Below are 25,667 nucleotides of genomic sequence, written 5' to 3'. Positions count from 1 at the left end.
TTGTTATGGTTCTTTTTAAAGAACCTTGCTACAAATACTGGATTTCACACTTTGGTATGTCGGAGGCGCTTTGCACCACTGAATTGCTCTCTGGGGCGTTCGAAAAAGGCTTGACAAAAATGTAAATCAGTAACAGCTGTTAGTAGGAAACATGCCAAACACACACACGTGCTCTAGAAACACACATGCAAGCATGAGTGCACATGCACACGTGCACAGACCTTGGAAACGTATATATGCCCGCTCACCTGGACTTTCAACTTCCACTACAGAAAATACTGTTCTTCTGCTATGATAAATTCTTGGTGTGTAACTCAGAGGAATGCCTCATACAAGGGCCAAAACAATCAGTGAAATACAAAGGCAACTCAATATGCACGCCTGTCATTTTGCCATTTTTGAATAGATGACCTAAGGGTAAATGGGGCAAATAAATTGTGAGGAAGCAAGTTGATACATGAATTGTCATGAGTACTTAAGAAACTTGAGCAAATTCAATTGCAAAACCCAACTTTGCCAGTAGCACTGACCCCAGATAATGTGTGTGATCCTCCGTCCAACACTGAGAACTAATGAGAGCTGACAGCGAATGAAATCGAGACATTTAAGAGCTTCATGACTCACATATGATGTTGAGAACATGCATCTCCGCTTAGAGGGATAATAATTTCACAATACTTTCATTTTGCTCTGTTAGGCATGTTTGGTTTTTGCAACATCAAGTGTCTTATTGAAGGAGAGTGTTTCTCTCCAGGTATGGAACTCAGTAAGGGGTGTAACGATTCTGTAACGTGATAAAAACATCAACAATATTGTATCCCCATAAAGGACAGCGGAACCGTGATACCGCAAATCTCAATTATCACTATAACAAATGTAAATCACAAAATTATTATCGTAGGTTAGGCCAAGCTATATTTTATTTTCTCACAGAGCATGTGTCCACATGACCGTTTTGGTACAATCATGATTGAGTGATCATACCTGCACTATAATGTAGATGTTAGTGGATTGACAACTTCCACATTAACCCCCAAAAAAAGAAATAAAGAATTACACAAATTCAACTTTACTTTACATACTTAATCCACCAGAATTAATTTGAAAGGCACCAAACAGGTTTTTGTGCAAAAGAACTAGGACTGATTGATAAAGGGCATCATGATGCTGCTTATATTTGTGGTAAGGTTTGGTTATATGGCATCACCATATTGTTACATTCAACCCTAACCCCTAACCCCCTAACCCTATCTTAGTTACAGTGAAGGTCCTGAACCCAACTAACCTCTAAAAACTCGGCATTTCCTGTTGGAACCATGTGCTCCTACGGTGAGTGGCCCCTTTCAAACGGTACACAATAATGATCATCATCCTCAACAACAGCTCAGTATGTGCTGTCTGTCAGGTCACTGGCTCTAATAACTTTCCCTCCTCAGCCATAACAATGCGACTCCAATGCCAGCCTCTGTTACTGGCCAACTGGCTGGGGACCATGGGAACTAGGCTCTGAAGAGACTGGGAGGTAAACTCTTGTGGCACTTTCAATAAGTTGAGTGCTCTGCCGAACAAACGCCTCATAACGCTGCAGTTGGTAGACAATTGGGGTTGCTCTGGCCTTGGCATTGCGGCATACAAATCCATAATCTGCGTAAAATTGCCTGATATGATGTTGGAAAGTTAACACTGAATATCTCCAGGCGAACCGGCTGTCAGCACGACTGTCAGCAGCTAAGCCTGTTCCACCTGTTGAGTTTAAAATGGAAAAATCAACACCGTGGCATATACAGTGGAATTGCTATTGGCGGCAGATTGAGACGCATAACTCGACATAGGAAATGGCAAATGCTGTGGCAGGTTCTATCAAGATAAAAGAGGTTGCAAGGTTATGAAGACTTCTTAACACTTGCTCCGAGTGTACGTTGAATCAATGACTTCATGTGCTGACAATGATCAAAGGTGCATCCTGGCATTTAGAGGCTGCTTCTCAATAGGAAAAAATCAGAGTGCTGTTTTTTTCAAAGCACCTGGCTGAGCTACAAGAGGATTCCTCCACTGAAAATATACTGGAAACAGAAAAGTCACACACAACCAGCCGAGTTCAAACTTCAATGACTCAATCCTATGTGGGAGGACTAGATTACAGTCCTCTAGCCTGAAGCCTACCACTTCATCTGGGCTGGGTTTGCTGCTTTGAAAACCACCGCCTCCAATCACAAAATAGAGACTAACATTAGCATCAAACAAGACCACACAGCTCCAAGAAAAGTAATGAACTGCACGTGCATCCGACTGAATGGGATGTGACTCCACAATAAGCATGACATACTGCACAATGAGGATGACACACCATTGAAGGGTCTTTAAGAAAGTGTGTTTATCTTAAGGCAAGTTAGGAAATACAGTAACAAACAATATGGGATATTCTGCTGTGGCTTTGTGTAAACTGATTTTTTTCAATGTATCTATCAATCAATACTTAAGTGTATAAAATCCAAAATAGCAAAAAAAATATTATCTCCATTAACACATACTTCGTGACAGTGACAGCTTTGTAGTAGTTTTTGTGGCTGGACTTTCATCTCACTGCAGTGAACTTATTCTTGACTCATTTTGACTCATCTTTTATTATACTCATGCTCCTGTGTTTGACTGTAGAGTATCTATCTGTCTGTCTGTCTGTCTGTCTATCTGTCTGTCTGTCTGTCTGTCTATCTATCTATCTATCTATGTACAATACTTCCTTACTGTGCACAATATTGATGTATTAGACTGTTGTTATATTGCCATTGATGAAATTTACATTATGATACATATTGAAGTTTTTTCACTTTCCAGCCTGAAGTATCTTTGGGATTGTCAGTCCAACTTTAGGATGTCAACTTTCTGTGACCAACATCTCCTGACACTGACAAATATTTGTTTTAAGTGATCATGAGTTGCAGCCAATTTTAGAGGGAAACGCCAATGAAAACATGTAGAAGTAAAAGTTAAACGAATCCAAATCGACTAATGAACCGACTAATCCATCGACTTATCGTTTCAGCCCTTAAGTATCACCATGGCGACGGTGAAGTACAAGTCACGTGTTGCAGGATAAAAGTGAAACTTCTTCCTCGTTGCTTTTCCCAGCGACTCATGGTGAGTCCCGTTAAGTCCGGTTCACACCAAACTAACCAAACACCGCTACCTGAGCTAACCAGGCAGCTAGCGCGGTTAACACGCAGCTTAACGCAGCCACAACGTTAAAGTAGTAGAAGGAGTAAATGTCCACGCAGGAAGTTCAGAGGCTGAGAGGAGAGAAGTTCCCCCGCTGACAGACAGCGGTGCTCCGGGGCTGCGGGGCTGGAGGTGACGGCTGCTTTCAGGGACATGTCCCGACATTCCTCCCCAAGAACCAACTCCCCCACCGCGGCTAAAACAAACTCCCTGTCACCGCTTCTCCACCGGTTAACCGACTTCTCTTCGCCCCCCACCCACCGCCCCGCGAGTGTGCTGGTAAAAGTCTTACCTGTTAAATGTCATGGAGAGCAAAGTACAAAAAAGTATAAAAGTTTTCCCGGTCCTCCGGCGTAAGGTCTCCACACGGACTCCAGTTCCCCCAGTTGATCCGCCAAAGGTGGGCAGGCTGCGGGCCGCCGGGCTCCTCCTCCTCCTCCACCTCCTCCTCCCAGCATGAGGTCATGTGTGAGGGATGCAGAGAACCAGGATGATTTCTTTCTTTCTTTCTTTCTTTCTTTCTTTCTTTCTATCTATCTATCTATCTATTGGTCTATTGGTCTATCTATTGATTTATTTGTGTTTTGTTTATGTTATTATTTCTAATGAACAATTATTTGTACATTTACGTATATTTACAACGTATTGCACAATCCCTCCTGGTGCTTGTAGTGTTGTTTATATTTAATTTTGTTTCCTATTTTTTTATATTTTTTATATTTATACTTGCACAAATGCACCACAGCAAATTCCTTTGTGTGTATACCTGCATGGTAATAAAACCCGATTCTGATTCTCTTATTTATCTTAAGCAGTTTAATTATAATTAATTGCGGCTTTATTTCCAATGAATGTGGTTTCAAAGCCTTTCCCACAACAAGAACACGTGAGGATAACCGAACTCTTCATTTTGTCTTTTCAGAGGTTGTTAGAGTTAGATCTACCCAGTCTGAAAAACACTTAAAAAACATTGGTGTGCCAGATTTTGGTTGGCAGGTCATTAAACATGAGTCCTCTGTCTATTACACAGATTAAGAATCTGCACCATTGATAAATCAGCACTTGAGACTGATCATGAAGATTCATTTACTCATTTATTTGATCCACACTTTGCTTCTTTAGGCCTATTTTCATTTTGTGTAGCTAATTTATTCAAATGTTCCTGTCGGCTACATTTCAGAGTCAAAGCTGAAGTGATCAGTTTATTGATCAATGAATCCATAAATATTTAAATAATCAGCAACATAACCGTTAAATGATATAAGGAATAGGACCAAATATTTTCAGATTCAAGCTGGTTTTGGATTGTTCGTACAAATCAAGCTATTTGAAGCTGTCACGTTGAGCTTTGGGCCATTTTATATTAAAATATGTTGAAAATCTATATGTTGAGTGAGAATTAAAGATAATCCTCAATTGTACTTCTATTTTATATCAGAATCATTCATGTTATAAAAAGAGTTCTGCTCTAAATGTGTCTGTAGTTGTTTGCTGCTGTGCAGAGACACAAAGCTGCTCATAAAATCTGATGCACGGCTGCATTAAAAACTTAAAGGGTATAAAAAGTAACATGGCACCACCTGGACTGACGACAGCAGTTGCTCTGCTTTAACGTCTCATATCTGTCAAAAGGAAGATTGGTCTCGTATTGTTGATATATTTTGTCCGTGTTTATGTAGAAGGCTCGTAATCAAGTATTTTCACTTTGTGAGATTGTTTTATTTAAGTCAATAATCTGAACAGCTCCTGCACAACAGCCTGAATTACACACTCCTGTCACCAGTTCAATCTTTGCTTGTTCTAAACATCAAACTGACGCAAACTACAGGTTGTCTGTAACTGTTAACAATCTTAGATGTTTCACTGTGTAACCTCCTCCTCACTAATGGACATTAGAAGAAGATGATAGGTCGAAAGATGAGTCGAAAGCTTTTATGCAAGTGTTTGTGTATTTGATTTAGGTTTGTGTAAGTGGCTGTTAAAAGCAGGATGCCAATCTGTACCTTTCTATTTATACTGCTGAATCTGGATGTGCTGTAGATTTCTAAACCTCAACATCTTATAATACATTTTAGCCTATAGCTTAATTTAAATTGTATTTCCGTGGAAGGACAGAAATATCATAATCGGGCAATCCTTTAAAACAAAATCTGGTAAATTTATAATCATGCAACAGCTTCAAACGTGCAAATGAATGCTTATGTTAATGTATAATTGCATGAAAATACACTGCAAGGCTTGTTTGAAAGTAGGATTCACCCTGGTCTGATTAGAGTGAAGCGCACAATACATCTTAGACTATAGCGACCTCATGTGGTAATAATATTTTATGCAGCAAAACCAGTCTCACTTAAGTAATGCTGAACAGAGTAATATCATAAAACAATTGGTTTAAGTTATTTTTCTAAATGTAATTCAGTATTGTTGACAGTGTACGCTGCAACATCTTTATTATTGTGCAGTGAGCCTGTCACATCCTACTGTGGTGAGGACATTTGGGGACGACAGACCACATCTTCTGAGTCGTCCCCCTCCTCAGTGTGTTTTCTCAGCAGTGTGGTGTGGGCGTCCCGGGGTCAGCGAGGCTCCTCAGATGGGGGGGTGACTGGGGGGACTGGGCAGAAAAACTGGCAGTGAAGATCAGCCATGTCTGCAAGTCACAAGCAGACCACCAACTGCTCGGCTCCTCCAGCAGAGCCAGAGAGGTCTGTGAACTTCACACACAGATGGTGTCCGAGGCCTGTGCAGACAGCATGAGCATCGCAAAGAATCTGGGGTCGACACATTGTGTTTACGAGGAGATCAGTCGTGTACTTTCTCTGGCAAACGCACAAGTGGCAGATATTGTTTGGGGGCTTTTTGGTGCAAACAGACAGTCACACACACACACATACTTGAATGTTCAGGGTCAACCTCTTTAGAGCTTGGCAATAACATAGCTATTGTTTGTTACTCTTACACTTCCTGTGATGTCAGGTTGTGCATTGTTGTAGCTGTTAATACTACAAGGGTACATATAGTGGATAAATTAAAACAATCTAAATATGGGACTATCACACTCAATATGGGACAGTATTTAAACTAAATATGTCATTGCTAATGAAATTTAAAGTTTGAGTTGAACTTACTATGAAATTTAATGAGGAAAAACCTGCGTCCAAATAAGTTACAACTGTTTTTTAATTATGCACTTATCAAATCATTAAAATGTTTCATTAATGAGAATAAAATAAAATACACTGTTTGTGCTTCACTTTATATTGTGATGTGCGAACCAGGTTATTATATAAATAAGCATATGAAATATATATTTTCATTCAAGAAATTTCGACATACAAAAGATTCTTTTGCATTTTCAGATTATCTGGGCAATGCATGAATTACTAGTTTTCTAGATATAAAGAAAATAAAATACTTTATATCCTCCCCCCACATCTATATTGTGGTGTTGGTGTGTTTTGTAATTCCATGTGGTCGTTTGCCATTTCAGTTGTGCGAAATCAAACTTAGTTATTAATTCATTCATTATATACTTGAGTACAGAGAACACATCCTTCTTACGTTTTGAATGTACACCGACTTGTGATGAGAAACCTTTTGAGGAACGCTATATAGTTTTAACTTTATCACCCGTTGGGAAATATGCTGCAGTTGTATTTAAACATGTCTCCTGCCACCTAGTGGCGTTTATTCCTCAGCACCAACATGACCTGACAGAAACTAGAGTGTAAAACCTGTAATGTGAGCAGGCTGAGGAATGTCAACAGGGAACCAGGAGGATGTTTATGATCCAGTTTGTTTTTCCATCTCCGTTCTTCCACCACCTTGTTTATGATGCACCACAGGCCTGGTTTCATAAAGCCTGCATTTATAGAAGATACCATTAAAGTGATAATATCCAAAGAACAACTTGAAGTTCTCTTCCACTGAGGTTTGTTGAACGTATGTTGTCAAAGCAATGAGCACGTTCCCCAAAAGACCTGTCAGAAACAGTTCCACAACCTGGTCTGCTACTAGTGGAGCACAACAAGTCATTGGAGATTAGTTAAGATGATGAACAGGCAAATATATAAAACTGAAGAAAGGTCTGGAGTAGTAATGGAAGTTTTTTATTAATATTTTGCTTACAACAAGTTTGATTTATAAAAGTACATCAAGATCTGTTTATAAATGGCTATATGCTGCCACCTAGGGACTGTTGCTGCTTACTGCAAAAGAAAACTAAAGAAATTAAGTACAAGTCTGCTATAAGGTTATATCATGCAATTTTTTTATTAACTCTAATAAGTGCCAAGCAATACATTGTTTTTAAACAGTCCCAAAAGCCTCACTTACAACCCCCCCTCTCAACATGCTGGTACCACCCTGCCATCGTTCATTCCATCGGCTGGAAAACACAACTACAACCTGGGTTTAGAATATTCTGACAATCAAGCAACGCCTGAAAAAAAAGGCATCTTCACTTTTCTACAGAGTAAACAGAGAGCGTGATGAGAGCCCTCTTTCCATCAACACATCACAAACAACCTGTCAGAACCCCTCGTGTGTCTAACACCTCATGTTTGTCTTTCACAGTTGACTTGACGCCGCTCCCCCCCCGGGCGCAGTCGGAAACACAGACGCCGTTCAAAACTTCCTCGGCTGCTGAATGAGAACCGTGCGGGGCGAGTGGGTCTTCTCCACCGCAGGGCGCAGCTTGCTGTGCCTCACGCTCACCGGCGTCTCGGGGAAGTCATGGCTCAGCTGTAAAAAGACGTCAGGCGAGAGTTTTATGATGGGCGGCGGGGCAGAGGCCTCCGAGGGGCCGCAAATGATCGGGTCTGCCTCATAGTAGCTTTACTCAACATGCAAAGTACAAGAGTGGCTTTTTAAAAAAAGGGGGCAATGTTTGTGTTTACCTTGTCGAGAGTTCCGGCCAGGAGTATGCCCACTTGCTGCATTCTGTTGGCAGTGGCAACGGACCTGCGGAAAGAGTTTAGCTCAACTTTAAAGCAAATCTCAGTAATTGACGAAAATGCTGCTGGACGTGTTAACATCGTAAAGTTTGAAGCAACATTTGTAATCATGTACTTAGGAATTAAAGCAACACCGTGCAACTTTCAATGTGTTGACTGTGTATTCCTGCTAATGGAGCTGAAACACAACTGATCACTGGATATTACCCATGATACCCGGCTTCCTGAAGCAAAAGAGCTGCTGCTGTAACAAATAAAACGAACCCTGTTAAGAAATCTTTACATTTCAAAATGTTACTCGCTAAATATTAGAGCTGTTTCAATCAAATTTAAGCTGCGACTATCAGTCAGAGGAGATCGTACCTGCTCACTAAAGTTAACAGAGCAGGTACAGACGATCGGGCTGAGAAGTGGGAGTGAAAGACACTTCATTGTCCTTTTTTGCAAGTCTGTGTATAATTAAACTAAATATGAAGCTGCTATTTCAAGGTAGTAAAAGTGTTGCGTTAACACCTCAAACCTTTTCTTTAGAGGTTGTACATGCAGACTGCAGGCCTACCTCAATTTATCAGACCGCTTGGTATCCTTGTCCTGGTTCCCATGGGTGGTTCCGTCCTCCAGGCTTTTCTTGGCCACTCGTTTACCTCCAGCCTTCACTGTTGACCCAGAACGAAGGAAAGGTTAAATATGTTAGCTGGCGGGGGGGAGTAGCGATTGTTTGTATGCAGTCGTGCTTTGCAGATGTATAAGATTAGTGTGTCTTCAGTATGCATGGGATCCTGACGCTTCTGAGGAAAAAGATAATAAACAAATGGTTTGAGAAACTCTGTGAATCAACTCATGACTGTTTTCAGTCTTACGACTGTTAACATGGACAGGAACAGTCCAACAATGAGGTCATTCTAAAGCCGACATGATTTTGTTCTTGTTTACATGAGTCGCTAAGAGAATAGTGTTTATACTGCCATTTAGATGTTACAGAACACATTCTGATTATGACTCACATCTAAATGAAAACCTACTTGTTGTTTACACTTAAACTCAAAATGCTATTAGGGTTAATTTATGCTCAACGTTCATTTCTTCAAATCGTTAGGGATATGGACAAAACTGACGAAGCAGCAATGGAGACTTGGAACATTATCACATCATGTTTATTTTAATAGTAAAGCCCTTTGTAGCGTTGATTTGAAAGTTGCTTTACAAATAAAGTTTCATTATTAGGGGGACGTTTATCAGAAAATGCTGCTGACATGGCAGATCATTTTCTCTGGTTACTTTTAGTTTCCCTGGAAACGTGATGTTAATCTTGTCACAGTGGGAGAGTCACAGGCGAACCTGATGACGGCTGCGTTTTATCCCCACTGATGAACTTCATCGTTTACACCTGCGTGTTTCCCACTGTGACCAGTCAAAATGTCTACTGGGAAAAAAACACCACACAGATGGTTTAGTTACAGCAGCGGGGTCTCGAGTCTGAGTCGAGCTCTAACACTGGGTCCCAACCTGGGGGGGGGGGGGGATAAATCTGAAGGGTCCCGCAAGGAGATTAAAGGGGGAGAGAGAGAGAAAAACAAAATCGGTTACACAAACTGTCAACTTTCCTTACGAAACATTTACTTTTAGAGCTGAAAAATTAAACATCTCTATAAAATAAAAAAGATTGGTCTCCAGTGGTCTTTCCTATATTCTGGTTTGGGACCTAAATCAGGGCTGGGCTTAATAAAAAAAACCTCAGATTTATAAAAAAGATTTTGCTTTTTATCACGTTTTTAAAAACACAACCTTCATTTAAAAACCTTTAAAAGTAAAAGAAATGCGACATTAAACCACATAATTATTGCTATTGCCAGACATGAACAAAGAGGTCCTAAAACTAGATCATTTCAAAAATTACAAATAATGTATTTAAATCAAACAGTCCCAACACCTTGGTACTTCTGTTACTATGCACCACTCAGTTTTAACGTGCAATCATTAAATAACGCGTCAAGACAGAAAGAGCTGATTTTGCGATGCGCACGTTTGGCACGACGGTGTTTTGCATCGCACGCAGCTTGTAGAAAAACACTGCGTTCTTTTCGGGTTTGCTCTCACGGACCGAGGCCTGTGGATCTGAGCATGTGGGCGAGATCCGTGCAAACGCTGCTCGGACGCAATTAACACGATCACAGCCACCAAAGCGAATCTCCTCGTGTCTTAGGGAGAAAGACATTAGAGTGAAGAAGAAGAAGAAGAAGAAGAGGGTGAGGTGTTGTGAAGGAGCAGGAGGAGGAGGAGGAGCTCGCGGTGGAAAACAACAGACACAAAACGCATGAAAAGCAGTTTGTTGTTGTGCGGAGCAGCTTCACCTGCAGGAGGGTGGCCGGCCTTCAGCAGAGGAGCCGCCTTCGCTCCGGGTTTGGACAGATGCTGCACCATTTTCTAAAAGTTTCCGTAGAGAAGCAGGAGAAAAGCAACAAACTCTTTCTCTTCAACGACGCCTCCTCCGTTGTTTTTATGCTCCCACGCTGATGACGACACGAGAGGATACAGGAAGTGTGGTGCCAGAGACACGCCCCCCACTTTTGAATGTTCCCTCTGATGCTGAGCTTTTTTGAAAACAACACGTCTCGTGTTTCATCAACGCGTGTATTTGTAAATGACACGTGTTTAAGGTTTCTTTGTTTTGATTGTTTTGCAACGATTAATCCGTCTTATTGTGAAAATCCTGAAAAAAACATTGATTAATAATAGATTTTATTCCAAATATGAATTCTGAAGTGTTAAATGGATGCAGGCAGGTTTTTAAACTCCCTGATAGAGACAATGCAATGTGAACAAATCCACTAAAGATTAAAGTACATGTAAAACAGTGCATTTGCAATCAGTGATGCATGAATCTTCCTCAGTTTGAACCTTTGTATAAAAATGTGGTGCTGCTGCAAGATTAAAATATCTTAACGTTTTATTTTTAAAACAATTGTTACGTAATCTTATTTGGAAAGTCCTAGCAAAATATAAAAAATATTAATCAGTATCTAATTATAAAGTGAGACGATGCAACTTGAATACATTCACTTTAACACTAATTTTTTCCATTGGGGCTTATTGAACGTCTCTGTACAAAGAAGTACACGTCGTTCAGTGATGCAGAAAACCAACGTCCTCAATGAACATGTGAAAATAAGACTTTTTACACTTTTTATTTTGTAAAATTTACTTTAAAATGCAACAGGCTCACAACAGGCAGATGTTTTGATTTGTAGAAGAAAAGAAGAGGCTGATATCATTCAGAGTGGGCCAGCGTGAACAATAGACTGAAGCAAGTCTCTCTGTTTTAATAAGTTAACTCCTGCCTTTACTCCAGAAGCTCTACAGAGGAGAAACCTGCCGATCGTTGACTTGAATAAAAGTTTAAACTAACAATTCAGTAGCACTTAAATGGCACTTACTTATAGCACTTTGTAGTTTGGCTTTCTTGAAGAAATTGTACTTTCTTGATTCTTGTTGTTCTGGGTTTGTACCCTCATGATTGAATGCACTTATTGTAAGTCGCTTTGGATAAAAGCGTCAGCTAAATGAAATGTAATGTAATGTCACAGCAGAAGATAATGTTTTAATCAGCATATGTGTGTCTGTTAGTTAGCAGCGTTACACAGAAACTACTGGATGGATTCCCATGAAACTTGGTGGAAGGATGTGGCGGATCAGGGGAGAACCCGTTAACTTGTGGTACAGATCTGGATTAGAACGTGGATCCAGGATCTTTAACATTGTGATTTAGGTTGATTTTTGTTAATTTCTTCAATCTGTTACATCCAGTTATGTTTGATGAGAAAAATCTGGCATGTTGAAAGAGGTCGGTATCAGAGTGTTAGCTTTATGGTGCAGATCCAAATGAAAATCTGCATCTAGTGGATTTAAAACATTTTCATTGGGGGTGGGGTTAGACCTTTTCCAGCTGTTGTGTGGTAACAAATGGAAGAAACCTGCACCTACCACTAATAAGCAGCTGAGATCATGTCATTGGTTTATTTAGGAAACTACTAAACCGATTTCCACCAAACTGCAGAGGTTCGCTGTGGTTCAGAAGGTCCTCCTTTAACCAGAAGTTCGGTGGTTCCATCCCACTCCTCCACGTTCTGTTTGCCGAAATGTCCTTGGGCAAGACACTTAACCCCAAATAGCCCCTGACACCTGTGCCTGCAGTGTGTTGCATTGATGTGCGACAGAAAAAAGGAAATCACATATGCTGCACTATATGGATATACTGTAAATACAAACCATTTAGTATTTGGGTCCCGAAAGAACTCATTACATTTTGGTGCAGATGCAGATTAAGGAGCAAATACAGGAATTTTATATTTTTTGTATGACAAACAAATTATTCAGGCTATCGGACCACTTCCCTTTTTATTTTATGTTTCTATGATAAAAACTAGACAATCACATGTCGACGGTTGGGCCTTGGGCGGGGGTGTGCGCTTTACTGAGCACACGTCTAGTATATCTGTGTCCACTTCTCTCCACCTGTTAAATGCAGCGGTAAACAACTGCTCGAGAACAGTTTGATTTCATGCTCAAACTTGTTTCATGTTTGCTTGTATAGAAACTGGCAGTGAACAGTTAGTGTGAAATGCGGTTGGACTGAACCTGTGAAAACAATACGATTACACAGAGCTCTTAAAAAACAAAACTGACCTTTTATTATTTTTAACACGTTTGTGCTATGATGCCATCTTTGTCCACATACTTCTTCATATATTTATTTCTCTATAGATTTAACATGGCACAAGTTTGTCCTTTTTAACCAGTGCTGATGAGTTTAGAACAGGTGACGTGGTTTGTGTGTGTGTGGTTTTTTTTCTGTATTTACAATACGATGAAAGAAATGTACAAGACTCCATGGCATTACACAACTTCAACATTAGGTACAGATACAACTTGATCCCTCTGTACAATCTAACATCATTAGGTTACAATGTTTTTTAAGTTCATCTTTTGTTTTGTTTTTTTACAGATATGAGTTCATGATCCATTTTGGCTTCAGCACATACATATTCCCCCTCTTGACCCCTTCCGCAGACCTTGCTCACATGACTCACACCTTTCACCATGCTATCACTAGCTAAGAGTTTCATAATGGAAATAAAACTAACATCTAGACAGAGCAGGACGCACGTCTCGTCACGGTAATGTCCTGGTTCGTCCCTCAACAGAGCCCCAGCATGATTCCATCTTCCTCTCCTAAATAAAAAAATATAATAAAAAAAACTAAAACATTCCTTGATTTCCTTCTTTGGCACACGTTCCATCATTCCATCATTTCATCTGCCATCGCTCGGTTGAACTCCCTCATCCAACACACGCACATCCACTTTAAAACAAACACACTTATAAAGCCAAGTTCATGAAAAATAGTTCATCGTTTTTTTTTGTGCACTACTGGATCTTTGCCTTTGCTGCAGGGTGGAGACACGCCCCCCCCTGCTCACAGGCATAGATGAGGTGCTTGATCGTAATCACAGGAGTGTCTGCAGGCCTATACCCAGGAGTCAGGCGAGCCGGGGTACTGCTCCGCCCTGTACGAAGGCCTCCGCGTGCTAGCGTAAAAGTCCACGTAATTGGTGGTGGATTTCAGTCCGTGAGGCTGTGTGCCGTACTCCACAGCGGGGGGGTAGGTGATCACCTCCTCCAGGTACGGGTCGTCGTAGCCGTGGGGATGCTGCAGGTACATTCTGTACGTGTCGTAATTCCTCCTGCCCGGCTCTTCTGTAAAATACACAGGCTGCAAGGACAAAAAGACAAGGTTAACAAAATTAACTGTTCACAAAATGTTAACAAAATGTTAAAAAAATAGCTTTACTCATTTATACGTCACTATTATATCAACACAAAATCCCTGACAAAACATCTCAGGAAATTGGACGTGAAGCATAACACTTTGCATCATCGTTACAAATGTTTAGTGTGAATAAAATGTTTGATTACAACAGCAGCTCGTCTGCGTCATCAGTCGACTGAATCTGTCTGGATCCACTGCAACTTGGTTTAACTGTAACTCTGCAATATTCATTCTGTCTGTGCAATACGATGGTTCATGTGAAATCCATTCACTGGATATATTAGTTTTTATTCCATTCCACCCTAATCCATATTTTTCTACATTTTTTATATTTTCTTACACTTGAGAATTATTATCCTTACACCTAAGTTTTGCATGTTACTTATTATTACTTACTGATTCCTATTTTTGACTCTTGCTGCTGTAATATGGCAAATTTCCACATCGTGGGACTAATGATTATCCCATCGTTTTTTTCCCGAGAATTTTTTTGGGGCATTAAACCTTTATTTGATAGGAGAGAATTAGTGTGAAAGGGGGACAGAGAACAGGGAAGACGTGCAGCAAAAGGCAGAGTCAGGACTTCTGCTGCCTCATAGTAAAAGTCTAATATTAGAAGCATTCACAGGAAATGCAGTGTATTTGTCGCTGAGATTTGTGCTGACCACGGCAGTTCAATACAATAGGATCGAGTCAGAGGAGCTGTAAGATGGAGACAGGCAGGACATCCTCCAGCACTTCCACTTTTAACTATTCCATTTTAAAAGATTACTATGGAAAGGTTTATAATAAGTGCAAATTGGTCGTTTTTCCAGAAAAGCTCCTATGATTTTTGATGCTGCGATTTGGGAGACTGTTGTATTAAACTACACTCGTCATTTCGTTAATCTTAAGGATTATTATTTTAAGGACAGGTTTGAGCTTCTTGTATTTGCTAATAACATGTTAATACTTCCCCTCAGTAACGTCTCTCATGTTCGGCTGACAAGTGAAGACGATGATATCAACCATATTGTTTAATTCATGGCAAAAAAGCAACTAAAAAAGCGTTTTCTAAACTATTTCTTCATGTCAAGTTTTCTTCCACTACTGTCAACTACATAAACCAATAAGATAATCAATCATCTTCTCGGCCACAAGTTTGAGACACTAACACAACAGGTACAAAACCATAAGTTTAATTAAAATTCTCTGTCTGATATAAATGGGGTAGTGGCTGCCTTCACACGTTAGCAAATCTAAATGTGATGTGATGAAGGGCACGAGAAAACTCCCCCACCTCCTTCCTCACTGTGCCCGTTCTCTGAACACGTTATCTGGCACGGGCGGACGTGTCCCGCAGTGACAGATGCCTGAGATGCACGCAGACTACCCCAATCCCAGCAGTCACATCCACTCTGGCTCAGACAATAGCTGACGTGCAGGGTTGTTCCCAGCATCGCCATTTATCTGCAGCCGAATACGTGTCAGTCTCTTTGTGTTAGTGAAGTGGGTTGGAAGAGCTGGTCGTCCTCGCCAGCTTCATACAGCACGATGGAAGGATCTCAAACTAACAAACTTGTACCAGGACTATTAACAGTTTCCTAGAAGAGAATGTATTTTTTAAAGGTTCATACCTGCAGTTGCTTTCTGTGTCTCAACATTGAAGCAAATTGGACCTCAAATGATTAACTGATGAATCGATTGAGTAATCAACAAAAGCAATTAGCAAATTTGATTATTCTCTGTTTTATTTGACTGAAAATGTTATCATTGGATTTTGGACTGTTGCTCAAACCAAACAAACAATCTACACACATCATCTTTGTGTGTGAGAGTTTGTGACATTTATTTTTCTCTGTTTCTGGCATTTTATCAAATAAATAATAATAATAAAAACAACCATCAGATTAATTGATGATAAAAATAAGCATTAGATGCAGCCTTATTGCAAATTATGCTTTCCAATAACTTTCCCTGGTTTTGATACATTTCAAATTCAAGCAATATTTAGATATTTTAACACATAATTTGGACTTTAAATATTCAGAACCAGACGTTTCCACCAACAGCCGAGTGAAGCCACGTGGTCCTGACTAAATGATGAGAATTAAGAGCTTTACACATCACTTATGTCGACTATTTATTACCTTATGCTACATAAAGCTCGACCAGTTGATTGATTGGCAGATCAAAATTTGCCAATATGAGCCTTTCCCAGTCATATCGGTTTTAGAGTAGTATTAGAGTTTGTGTCGACCTGTGACACTTGACTTGAGCAGGTTGAATAAGAGCAGAAATACTAGCAGCAGATAGGAATTCAGAGCATTTAAATTTACCTGTGTTCTCCTGGGCTCCTCTCTTGTGGGCGATGGGTAGTAATATGAAGAAGGCTTTACAGACCCTGGAAAAGAGTACAAATAAAAGGTGTGTTGCTGTTCATCCAGTGGGACTTAATGCAAACACACTTCATTTCATATCAGTGAAAAAGTCAGAACATCCCCACAGGGCAAATGTCTGTATTTAGCAGGATCAAAAAGTGTGAAGCTGATCTGGAGAGAGAAATAACAGCGAATAATGGAGTTGGCCACAACTGTTCTGTTGTTTACACAGCCCATGGGACGGGATTTTGCTTTGGCACTCCATCCATCCAGTGGAATCCTGAAACTCAATTTCCACTTTGCTATGTGATGTGGAGGCTGCAGCTCATTCTGTTTACTTTGCCCTCCCCCATGCTCCCACTGACCAGCGTAGGCTGGCGAGAGCTCTCGTCTGGATGTAGTATGTCTGGGTGCCCACTCAAGTTGCAAGCTGCAACTTGGGCCCACTAACAACGGCAGTATTGTAGTGTGTGTATGTGTGTGTGCGTCTGCCACTGGCTTTTCAGTCTACATTACTGCTGTGCAGCACAAAACCAGCTCTGAAGTGCTGTGAATCAAACTGAGTGACTGTCTCAGGGCTGCCAGGCTTTGGTGGGAATGATAAGGGAGGGCTGTACTGGCAGGAAGAGGAGGCCGGCTGTGGAATCTGCTGGGTGTTATGAGGGATAAAGCAGATAACGTTCTGCACAGGGGCGACCAGAGGGTAGCTTGTGATTACTGTCTGGTGCAGAGAGTGGATATGGTTTGAACACGATTGGAAAGTGTAGCTGAATACAAGATGTTTGCACATTCAATGGCTTCCAGATGTGCGCTCTTCGTACCTGTATACTGATTTTTATGAATACTGTTGTCCCCTTGGATATTATAAAATTGCATAGTTGACTGTGATCTCTGGTAATCTTTGATAGTGTCTCTATGCTCTTTGATGCCCAGCACTGCAGGAGACGACGTGGCACTGGCAGCTGTGAAAGAGAGAAAAACATTTCGACATTAAATTCCAGAGGTTTTCCTGTTTCGCTGGCGGTTTCTATTTCCATCGGGTTGGAACTGAGGCTGAAAGAACATACCAGGGTGGTTGACTGGGGACATCTGAATGGCGCTGGTGGGGAGGGTGGGCTGGGACTTGAACCTGTCCCTTTCAAGTGTTGACACAGGAGTAAGGAAATGGTTTTGGTTCCATCCGTCCTGGAAGGGAAGCACAGAGAGGAAAAAGTATGAATAATAAGAACAGTGCTGGATGTTGTAAAACAAATCTGTGGTATTTTTAAATATGTCCTTCCTTTGGTCACAGAGGGAAACTTGAAACATTCCTCTGCTTTGTGGTCCTCAGTTCGTCAATATTGCTAAAAGATAACAATGTTTAAACCATCTGAACCTGCTGTGTTTATACGACTGTTTTCAGTTCAAACCTGTTGCACTCATGTAACAATATTACTGATATAAAGAAATTAAACTGGCTACATGTGTTTTAACATAATACATCAGTGATTGAACACAAGCAACATCCCAATGTCCTTACTTTTTTATAGATGATACGTAGATCCCGGTACTGCCATAGTGTGTTCAGCACCTGAGCAGCTGCCTTCACCACCTTCATAGAGTACCTGGAACACAGACAAGAAATAAACCTTTTCAGTGCTGATAAATGCATTCAGCCACATCATAAATTACACACTAAATATTGTAGAACACTACAATTAGCTTTGGGAACTGAAACTCGGTTCCAATTAGAACCAAATCCAAAATGTCAAGTACTCCAACAAATATTTTCGTTCTGCTTATTAGTTTGAAAATGTGAAATCTGCCAGGACCCAAGTGACACATCAACATAACAGTGTGGCCATTCGTTTAGATATGAGTGAGCATGCATGGATAACACCACAACAATGTGAAACATGACACATGAGGCCCAGAATGAGGGAGAGAATAAGAGAGGAGGGGAAGTAACTGGTAGTATTTAGGGTCCAGTTCGGGCTGAAGACACTGACAAAAAATCCACCCGTCTATCAATTGTTTATCCTGATCAGTCCTGAAGACTTTCACAATCTATTTCTAGAGATTTTTATGCACATGCTTTTTGCATTATGCAATTTAATGTATATAGGAAATAGGAAATACTTTTTAGTCTGTGATTGTTGAGTTAATGATTAAAAAATATAATGATAATTTTGTCATTTAAACATTTGACCTTTTCTTTTTAAGCCATTTTGGAGTTGAAACAAGGAACAAATAAGAACTAGAATCGATAATCAGATTCAGAAATCCAACCCGACCCTGAGTGTGACTGATGGATGAGAGTGTCCTCAGTGTGTTTTAACCTGGAACATTACTGAATATATAGCAGGCTAGAAATAGACTGCTGCCATCAGTCCACAGGGAAACACAAGCTCAATGCACACAAATCCACCTTCCCTGTGGCTACAGCTTCTCCTTCTGCAAGCATTTAAATGTATGTGTGTGTGTGTGTGTTAATGTAAACCACCTACTCTCCAATGTCCAATACAGTGTGTGCAGCCGAGTCACTAATACATAAGGCTGACAACTGTTTGTGTGAGTGTTTGAATCAACGTGTTAGCGAGTCAGGTTTGTATCACTGTGTACAAAAAACTAAAAGAAAAAGCATTGGGACAAATCCTTGCTGCTGTAGCACACCTGTCTCCTCTGCCCTTGGTGATGTTGACCAGCTTCTCGATGCCGCCCGTGTCGGCCAGGGCCTTGGCGTTCTCCATGTTTTTGCTGGTCACCTCGTGCAGGGTGCAACAGATGGCCGCCACGGTCTCATCTGACAGCAGGGTGGTGTTTCCCCCGGGGAGACGGTTGACCAGGTCCCTCATCGCATACTTCCCTGAGAGGGAGGAGGGAGAGTGAGACGTGCAGCTCGTACATTTTGACATATTGTAAACCGGGCATGTGGGCAGAGCTTATGCACAGAGAGGAGAGGAGGAGGTCACCACATGTACACCTTTGTATTTTAAACACGTTACATAATGTATAAGTGGACGTCTAAACTACATTAAACAATTCCTGCATCATGAATGACTTTGCTTGAAACTGCAGTGAGGTAGGCAGTTTTCCTAAATGACATTGAATCACCACTACAAGGGCGTCTTCTGTTAAAAGAGGATTGCTCCCACTATCTCTCCCTCAGCAAGGCAGCCCCACTGAAGGACCTGAATGCATGCAGCACATGTAACTCTCCCCCCTCACCACCTACACACCACAAAAAGTGCCTCAGACCAACACTGCAGCTCCTCCTCAGGCGTTTCTCCCTGCCTTATTGGAACTGTCCCTCCTCATTAATTCCACAGAGAGAGAGAGAGAGAGCATATAAAACCTTGTTTTTCTTTATATTAGACCGTTTGGTGGAATGGAAAAGGCTGGAGTGTGATAAAATGAAAAATAATAACCAGCAGTTAAATTGGATAAAAAAACACCCCGGTTCTGTTTCATGTTAAACACACAGTTCAACAATGTTCTTTTTGTCAGTGGACATATGCAAAATATCAAATAGTTTTAGATGAAATATTGAATAAACACTTCAATTTATAGTTAAAATCTTCACAATACTGTCTTCACTGTGTATTTGGTATTATTAGAATTTTCCCTAGGATCCTTTATAAAGGGGTTGAGTGAACAGTTCTACAATGAAATAAGAAGTAATTAATTTGAAATTGTGAATAAAAACAAAAACAGCGGTCTTCCATAAAGCAATTGACACATTAATAAATGTAAAAACATTCTCAGTTCATTATGAAACTGCATGAGGCCTGTACTTCACCCAAGAGGGATTTTAATGCCAGTGTTGTGTGTTCTATGTTACTATAAAAACATGGTGGTGCAACAAAGTGGCTTCCATGGAAAAGGACCAGTCCCCTGTGTAGATATGAAGGAATCATTCTGCACTCATTAAAACACAATGATTGTTAGGTTCAGGCGATTTAACATTGATGAATTATGCATATTTTTGATTCCTACCAAAGGATCCCCTGAAATCCTGCACACTGTACCTTCATGTTTGCTATAATTTCATTCAGGCAGCCGGAATCTGAAAAGTTTGTGGTGTGACAGCGTCATTTCTCACCTATGAGTTCCTTGTTCCTGACATCCAGTGCCATGTTTCTCAGCGCGGTGGCAACCGAACACACCACCCTGTCGTTATCCATTCGCAGCAGTTCCACTAGGATGGGCAGTCCCTTCTCCTTACGCACCGCTGCACGAATGTATGCAGCAAACTGCACACGCAAAGACACACACACAAAAAAGCATTCAGACTGTAAAAGGGTCGAGACGTCAAACACAGGGAAGTGCACGGTGCACATTTTGAGCTTGTGTGATTTCAAGTGTAAAACAGACGTCCGCTTTAACTGACACAAAGGAGGTGAGCTGTTAAATCCTTTCTCAACAGCTGAACAGATGCTTTACTCCCTCAGATATCACATTAAACAGTGTATATACAATCAGAGGAGGATGTGTGTATTACTTTGAGTGCGCACACATACACAAACACTAGTATTGTACCTTCCAGTTGCCGGCTGACAAGTTCTGAAGAGACCCAGCAGCACCCTCCAGAGTGGCAGGATTTGAGCTTTCAGCCAGTAGTGTTAAGTATGGTTTAACCACCGCAGGGTGCCACAACATCTCTGCTCCCTTGGGAGACTTGGAGAAGCCAGGGATGGGTCCCACACCGTCCCACTGAGCACAGAACCAAAGTGTTTAGTCCATAATATACAATGTACAGAAATACAAAGAGGCTGTGGGGTTTTCTGGGTTTGGTCACTTAACAAAGTAGTGCATTGGTATTTTTGCATGTTCCTGACTGTGTGACGATTGATAAATGCTGTTCAACAACATTGCAAAGAACAAGTGATGCTATGCCCAGTCAGCGTTTTAGAATACTTCCCCAAAAACGTTTGAACTTTGTTCATATCTTTAATTTAATTAGAATCAAAGACACAACCTTTTGGGTTCTGTAGGTTTCTCATGTGATCAACTCAGCATAACATGTTTTATTAGGGTCAAAAGTGTGAGTCACACAGAGCTTCTCAATATATCTTATCTTAATCATTTACAAAACTAAAATGACTAAATAATAAATAACATAATATATGTAGAGAAGAGAAATATAAATATATATACAAGGTATGAAGTCTATTTTGATATAATTAGCGTGTGAATTCTTGAGTTGTGGACAGAAACCATCCGTGACCTTTACCTTTGACCAAAATCAGATCATTTTTGAGTGCTAGAGAACATCTGTGTGAAATGTGAGGAAATTCCCTCCAGACGAATCACATTCACAAATCAGGAGGTCACTGTGACCCTGACCTTTAACCTCACATGATCAAAATCTAATCAATTCATCCTTGAGTCCAAGTGAACTTTTGTACCAAATTTGAAACATAATGCCTCCAGCTGGGCTGTCGCAGCAAAAGAAGAATCCAATAAGTTCCATTGACCTTGACGTACACATCGATTAAATATGAACAGTGTGAAGTTTTTGCCTATGTTAATACTATTAAAAAGCACCTCACTCACCGAGTCTTCCTGCAAGCTCTTTTTTTTCTTCTTCTTCTTCCTGCCCCAGCAGCTGGAGTCCAGCTCTTTACAGGGCGACTCGTTGCCCAGTAAGCCATCCAGCTCCTCCCCCCCGATCAGCCGGGACGGCGGCATCTCCAGCTCCAGACGATAGGACAAGTTCCTTAGAGTGCAAATACAGTTCTCCACAATCTGAGGGCCGGCGGAGGGAGGGAGAGAGGGAGAGAGAGAGAGAGAGAGAGAGAGAGAGAGAGAGAGAGAGAGAGAGAGAGAGAGAGAGAGAGAGAGAGTGAGAGAGGGGCGTTTGGGTGGTACACAGACCTGCTGTTCGCTGCCTTACAAATCAATTAGATACGGTACCCATGAGCTTTCAGTTCAAAAGAATATCTGGACCAGAGCAAATGGATTTAATTCCACGCTGTTTGAGCTCTGTACAGGCTTTGCCTCACAGAATGTCAATGAGCATATATGTTTGACAAAATTAATGGGCTCAGTTCCCACGGGAGATGATCTCCACAGTGCAATGAGCCTCTTGACTTTTTTTACAGAGCACAGATGCATGTCTGAGAGGTCTGACTTCCTTTCTACACAGAAGAAAGATGCTAATATACAGAATAACAGGTGAATGAGCTCGTCTTCTGCATCGAATTCTGAATGTCAAACATTGTGCAAGTATGGCTCGTGCATTGGGTGAGAAAAGCACATGAAACAGTTGCTGTTGGCTGCGATGAGGGTCATTTAGACTCAGGCAATAAAATGAATCAAACAGGGGTAAGTAGGATTATTCCCCAGAGCCTCTTATCATGTGGCAGCATGTTTTCCTCTCGGCTGAGTGTGTGTGTTTGTGCTGGAGCCTGAGTGGGTGCGTACCTTGCTGTCGAAGTCAGAGGTGTTTACACAGGCTTTGATGACGTAGAGCAGTGAGTCAACCAGGCCCTCGCAAATACGCATCTGTTTTCTGGCCTCCTCGCCGGCTGAACTCAGGTTCCTTTTAAAAACATCACATACACACACACAAATTAAGCCTTTGAGTTGAGTCTTTGTTCAACAAACAAATGAGCATATACAAACACACAAAATGACAGCTGTGTGTGTTTTTATTCCACTAGAATGTGTAATGCGGGTTTTACCATCCCCACACACCATCAATAATGTATGAAGTGTGTGTGTGGACTGGAGTCATTATAGCACTTAGCTGAGTAAATACCAAACTAAATATAACTGCATAAACACAGACCATACGCATTAAATGTAGCTATACATAGGTGTGACTACAGCTATTTTGTCTATAGAATACACAGTTAATGATCAATAATGTAAAAATAGATCTTTGTTGTTGAATATTATAAACACTATTTATGACAAAGTTAAAACCATTCTGGTGCTGTTAGGCATTCTGGTGCTGTTAGGCAGGTAAGTGTGACTTGTGAATAGATCTCTAAAAATGTCTTGTCTTAATTTCACTGTTAAATCCTTAACACAGTATGAGCTGATTGCCGACTGGATGTAATAGCATCAGACGTCCACAGCGAGGTGCTAGTGCCCAGTGGGTTCATCAGGTGGTTCACCTCAGACAGCCTGTGGTGTTCCTCAGCACCAGTGACGAGTGGAACTTCAGCTTGTGGTCGTCGTCGAAGGTGGAGCTGCTCCACCCGGAGTGAGGGATGATCACAGTGTTGGTCAGGGTGGTTAAGGCGTCCCGGATGATTGTCATCTTCACCGCGTCACATGACGACAGGTTCCACAGCACTCCTGCAGAGACACACGTGTGCAAACACAGGCACTGAGAGACAGGCAAGGCAAACCTACAGTTGTGTCAGCTGTCATGTGCAGTTAGAGGAGCCAGCAACCTGCCTTTTTAGTAACTCAGTGTCTGGGGATGTGTTCACGAATAAACGCATACAAATACACAGAGACAGATCCTCAGCAGAAATTAACCACGACTTCAGCATCAAGGCTTCAGACTGTTCATATATCAATCTACATCTAAGCAGAATGTCCTCAGGGTTAGAGATATTTGCTTGTAATGAAAAAAGAAAGAGGACTCCACTGGGATCCGAACGGCTTAGACTCAATCATTTGAAATTAAAATATAAATAATGGAAAGTATTTATACCATTATTTCACTCAAATTCAAATACACTTTAAGGAACCACTGATAATCAGGCACAGACCTGGCAGCCTTTGATGCTTCATCCGTCCAGGATTAGCCAGCATGTAGCATGTTCTTTTAATTAGATGGCTCTTGGTGCTGCTGGGCTTATAGTAATGCACTTCTGTGGGGCACCAGTCACCTTGGACGAGGCTAATGCAGCACAGGCTAGAATCTGCTGTGAAGTACGCAGGACTGAAACACAGCGACTGATACTCACGTCCAACGCTGCCACAGCAATAATGTTTAAAGTGCAGCGTGCATGTATGTTAGTAGCCTGAGTGTGATTGCTTCATGACTTATGCATGATATTTGCAATTCTGCTTTTGTTTCTGCTAACATTTGCTTGTAAATGCAGAACACAGTGACATGACCTCAACAGTGCAGTGTTACATTGAAATCTGTTGGTATATGTGTTTTGTATACAAGGACACCTCACTGCAAATAATCATCAGTTTTCCAGATTTATTTCCCTCTGAACCTCATCGTTTCTTCTCTTAACACACTGTTCCTCTTTCTCGCTGACAATTCAAGATGATATTTGGGCTCCGGAGCCCAGATTCACACACAGCTGGCAAGAAGCTTAACAAACAAATACACACGGCTGCCAAACAGCGTCTCTGCCAGTTATTTAATCAAAAGTCGTTTCACTTTCTATTACCCTTATTAAGACTGGATTCAAGTTAAATTATTCAGTGAAATATCATTATCAACATATTGAGGCAAAGCTGAGAATGAAGTGATAGTTGGAGCTTGATCGCAGCATGTGTGTGTGTATGTGTGTAAAGTCCCCATAGCATGAATTATTATAATTATTGTAACATTTTGAGGTGAAGACATGTTTTAAGGTTAATTTTATGTTCAGGTTTGGATAAGGTAAGGGTTAGGTTTAGGCAAGTAGTAACTATGGATACGGTTAGTGTTAAGTCACCAGGAAATCAATGTAGGTCAATGTCATGTCTTCTTGGAGATATGACTGTGTGTGTGTGTGTGTGTGTGTGCATGTGTTGCTACATGCCTTAACTTTAGCATCAGGTGGGCTGGCGTCACAGCTCTGCATTTCAAATCAAATCACTCTTTGGCGATCGAGCTCCGCTCCTTGTGCAAGCACATTCAGGCCCGTGTTTGTATTTCTCACGGGATACTTGGATCGCCCTGAAACAGGATCACTAATGCAGAGATAACATAAATTCTCATGGTCGCTGACCCAACTTTTCCTGTTCACTCTGCCTCTCTCAAGTTTCCTCCACACCCACTCGGATGTCAGTTTATAGAAGAGAAAATTCTTGGCAGGATTGCAGACTCCAGGTCCTGTAGCGGCAGCATCGGTGGCATGCCAGAGGAATCGCCAGGCAAATTCACTGAAGTGTGACTGACAAGGATGTAACACCTGCGGTAAATACCTGCAAGTCAAAGAGGAGAGTCCAAAACCTTCTACTCTGCTCAGTGGTGTGTTCTCTGGTGCCTTGGTCTAGTTTCGAGACACAGATCAAAGATCAACACCTGGGCCAGTGGTCTATCTAGAGCTAAACTCCAGAGAACACAAGGATGCAGAGGTTCAACCGAGAGATGGTAAAAGATACGAAGCTGGATGAGAAAGACTCTGATGAAGCATTTATCCA

The 25,667-nt window shown here is 41.1% G+C and overlaps 3 protein-coding genes across 7 annotated transcripts in view; all 3 read right to left on the bottom strand.

Moving 5' to 3' along the window:
• The window catches only part of tanc1b (tetratricopeptide repeat, ankyrin repeat and coiled-coil containing 1b), a 106,071-nt gene extending 102,455 nt beyond the window's left edge, over window positions 1-3,616 (bottom strand). Inside the window, 1 exon segment of the mRNA XM_034575053.1 lies at window positions 3,509-3,616. The gene's annotated coding sequence lies outside the window, so the exon portion shown is untranslated.
• Window positions 3,617-7,311: 3,695 nt separating this feature from the next.
• On the bottom strand, window positions 7,312-10,687 carry dap1b (death associated protein 1b). Its single transcript, XM_034575050.1, has 4 exons — window positions 10,523-10,687; window positions 8,731-8,827; window positions 8,115-8,178; window positions 7,312-7,959 (listed from the first exon to the last, which is right to left on the bottom strand). The coding sequence occupies exons 1-4, from the start codon at window positions 10,590-10,592 to the stop codon at window positions 7,843-7,845; spliced, it is 348 nt and encodes a 115-aa protein (XP_034430941.1). The 5' UTR covers window positions 10,593-10,687; the 3' UTR covers window positions 7,312-7,842.
• A 2,149-nt stretch (window positions 10,688-12,836) lies between these two features.
• Window positions 12,837-25,667, bottom strand: part of pkp4 (plakophilin 4) — a 76,824-nt gene continuing 63,993 nt past the window's right edge. For all 5 annotated transcript variants that reach the window (XM_034573849.1, XM_034573845.1, XM_034573848.1 and 2 more), the window contains 11 exons: window positions 23,462-23,645; window positions 22,764-22,881; window positions 21,894-22,085; window positions 20,877-21,050; window positions 20,440-20,590; window positions 19,011-19,203; window positions 17,878-17,962; window positions 17,426-17,543; window positions 17,180-17,320; window positions 16,317-16,381; window positions 12,837-13,941 (listed from right to left, as the gene is read on the bottom strand). In XM_034573849.1, the coding sequence (XP_034429740.1) occupies window positions 13,696-13,941; window positions 16,317-16,381; window positions 17,180-17,320; window positions 17,426-17,543; window positions 17,878-17,962; window positions 19,011-19,203; window positions 20,440-20,590; window positions 20,877-21,050; window positions 21,894-22,085; window positions 22,764-22,881; window positions 23,462-23,645 (1,667 nt within the window). In that variant the 3' untranslated portion in view covers window positions 12,837-13,695. The remainder of the gene's footprint in view (window positions 13,942-16,316; window positions 16,382-17,179; window positions 17,321-17,425; window positions 17,544-17,877; window positions 17,963-19,010; window positions 19,204-20,439; window positions 20,591-20,876; window positions 21,051-21,893; window positions 22,086-22,763; window positions 22,882-23,461; window positions 23,646-25,667) is intronic.

This window comes from Hippoglossus hippoglossus, chromosome 21, assembly GCF_009819705.1.
Source record: "Hippoglossus hippoglossus isolate fHipHip1 chromosome 21, fHipHip1.pri, whole genome shotgun sequence".
Lineage (NCBI taxonomy): Eukaryota > Metazoa > Chordata > Actinopteri > Pleuronectiformes > Pleuronectidae > Hippoglossus > Hippoglossus hippoglossus.
This window is presented reverse-complemented; position numbering and strand designations above follow the sequence as displayed.

Bases quoted from the DNA above. Each gene is read 5' to 3' on its own strand.
- dap1b (XM_034575050.1), bottom strand. From the start codon at position 10,592: ATGGTGCAGCATCTGTCCAAACCCGGAGCGAAGGCGGCTCCTCTGCTG. The intron at 8,828-10,522 runs GTGAAGCTGCTC...CTGGGTCAACAG, and splicing joins GGCCGGCCACCCTCCTGCAG to TGAAGGCTGGAGGTAAACGA. The intron at 7,960-8,114 runs GTAAACACAAAC...GTCTTTTTACAG, and splicing joins TGGCCGGAACTCTCGACAAG to CTGAGCCATGACTTCCCCGA.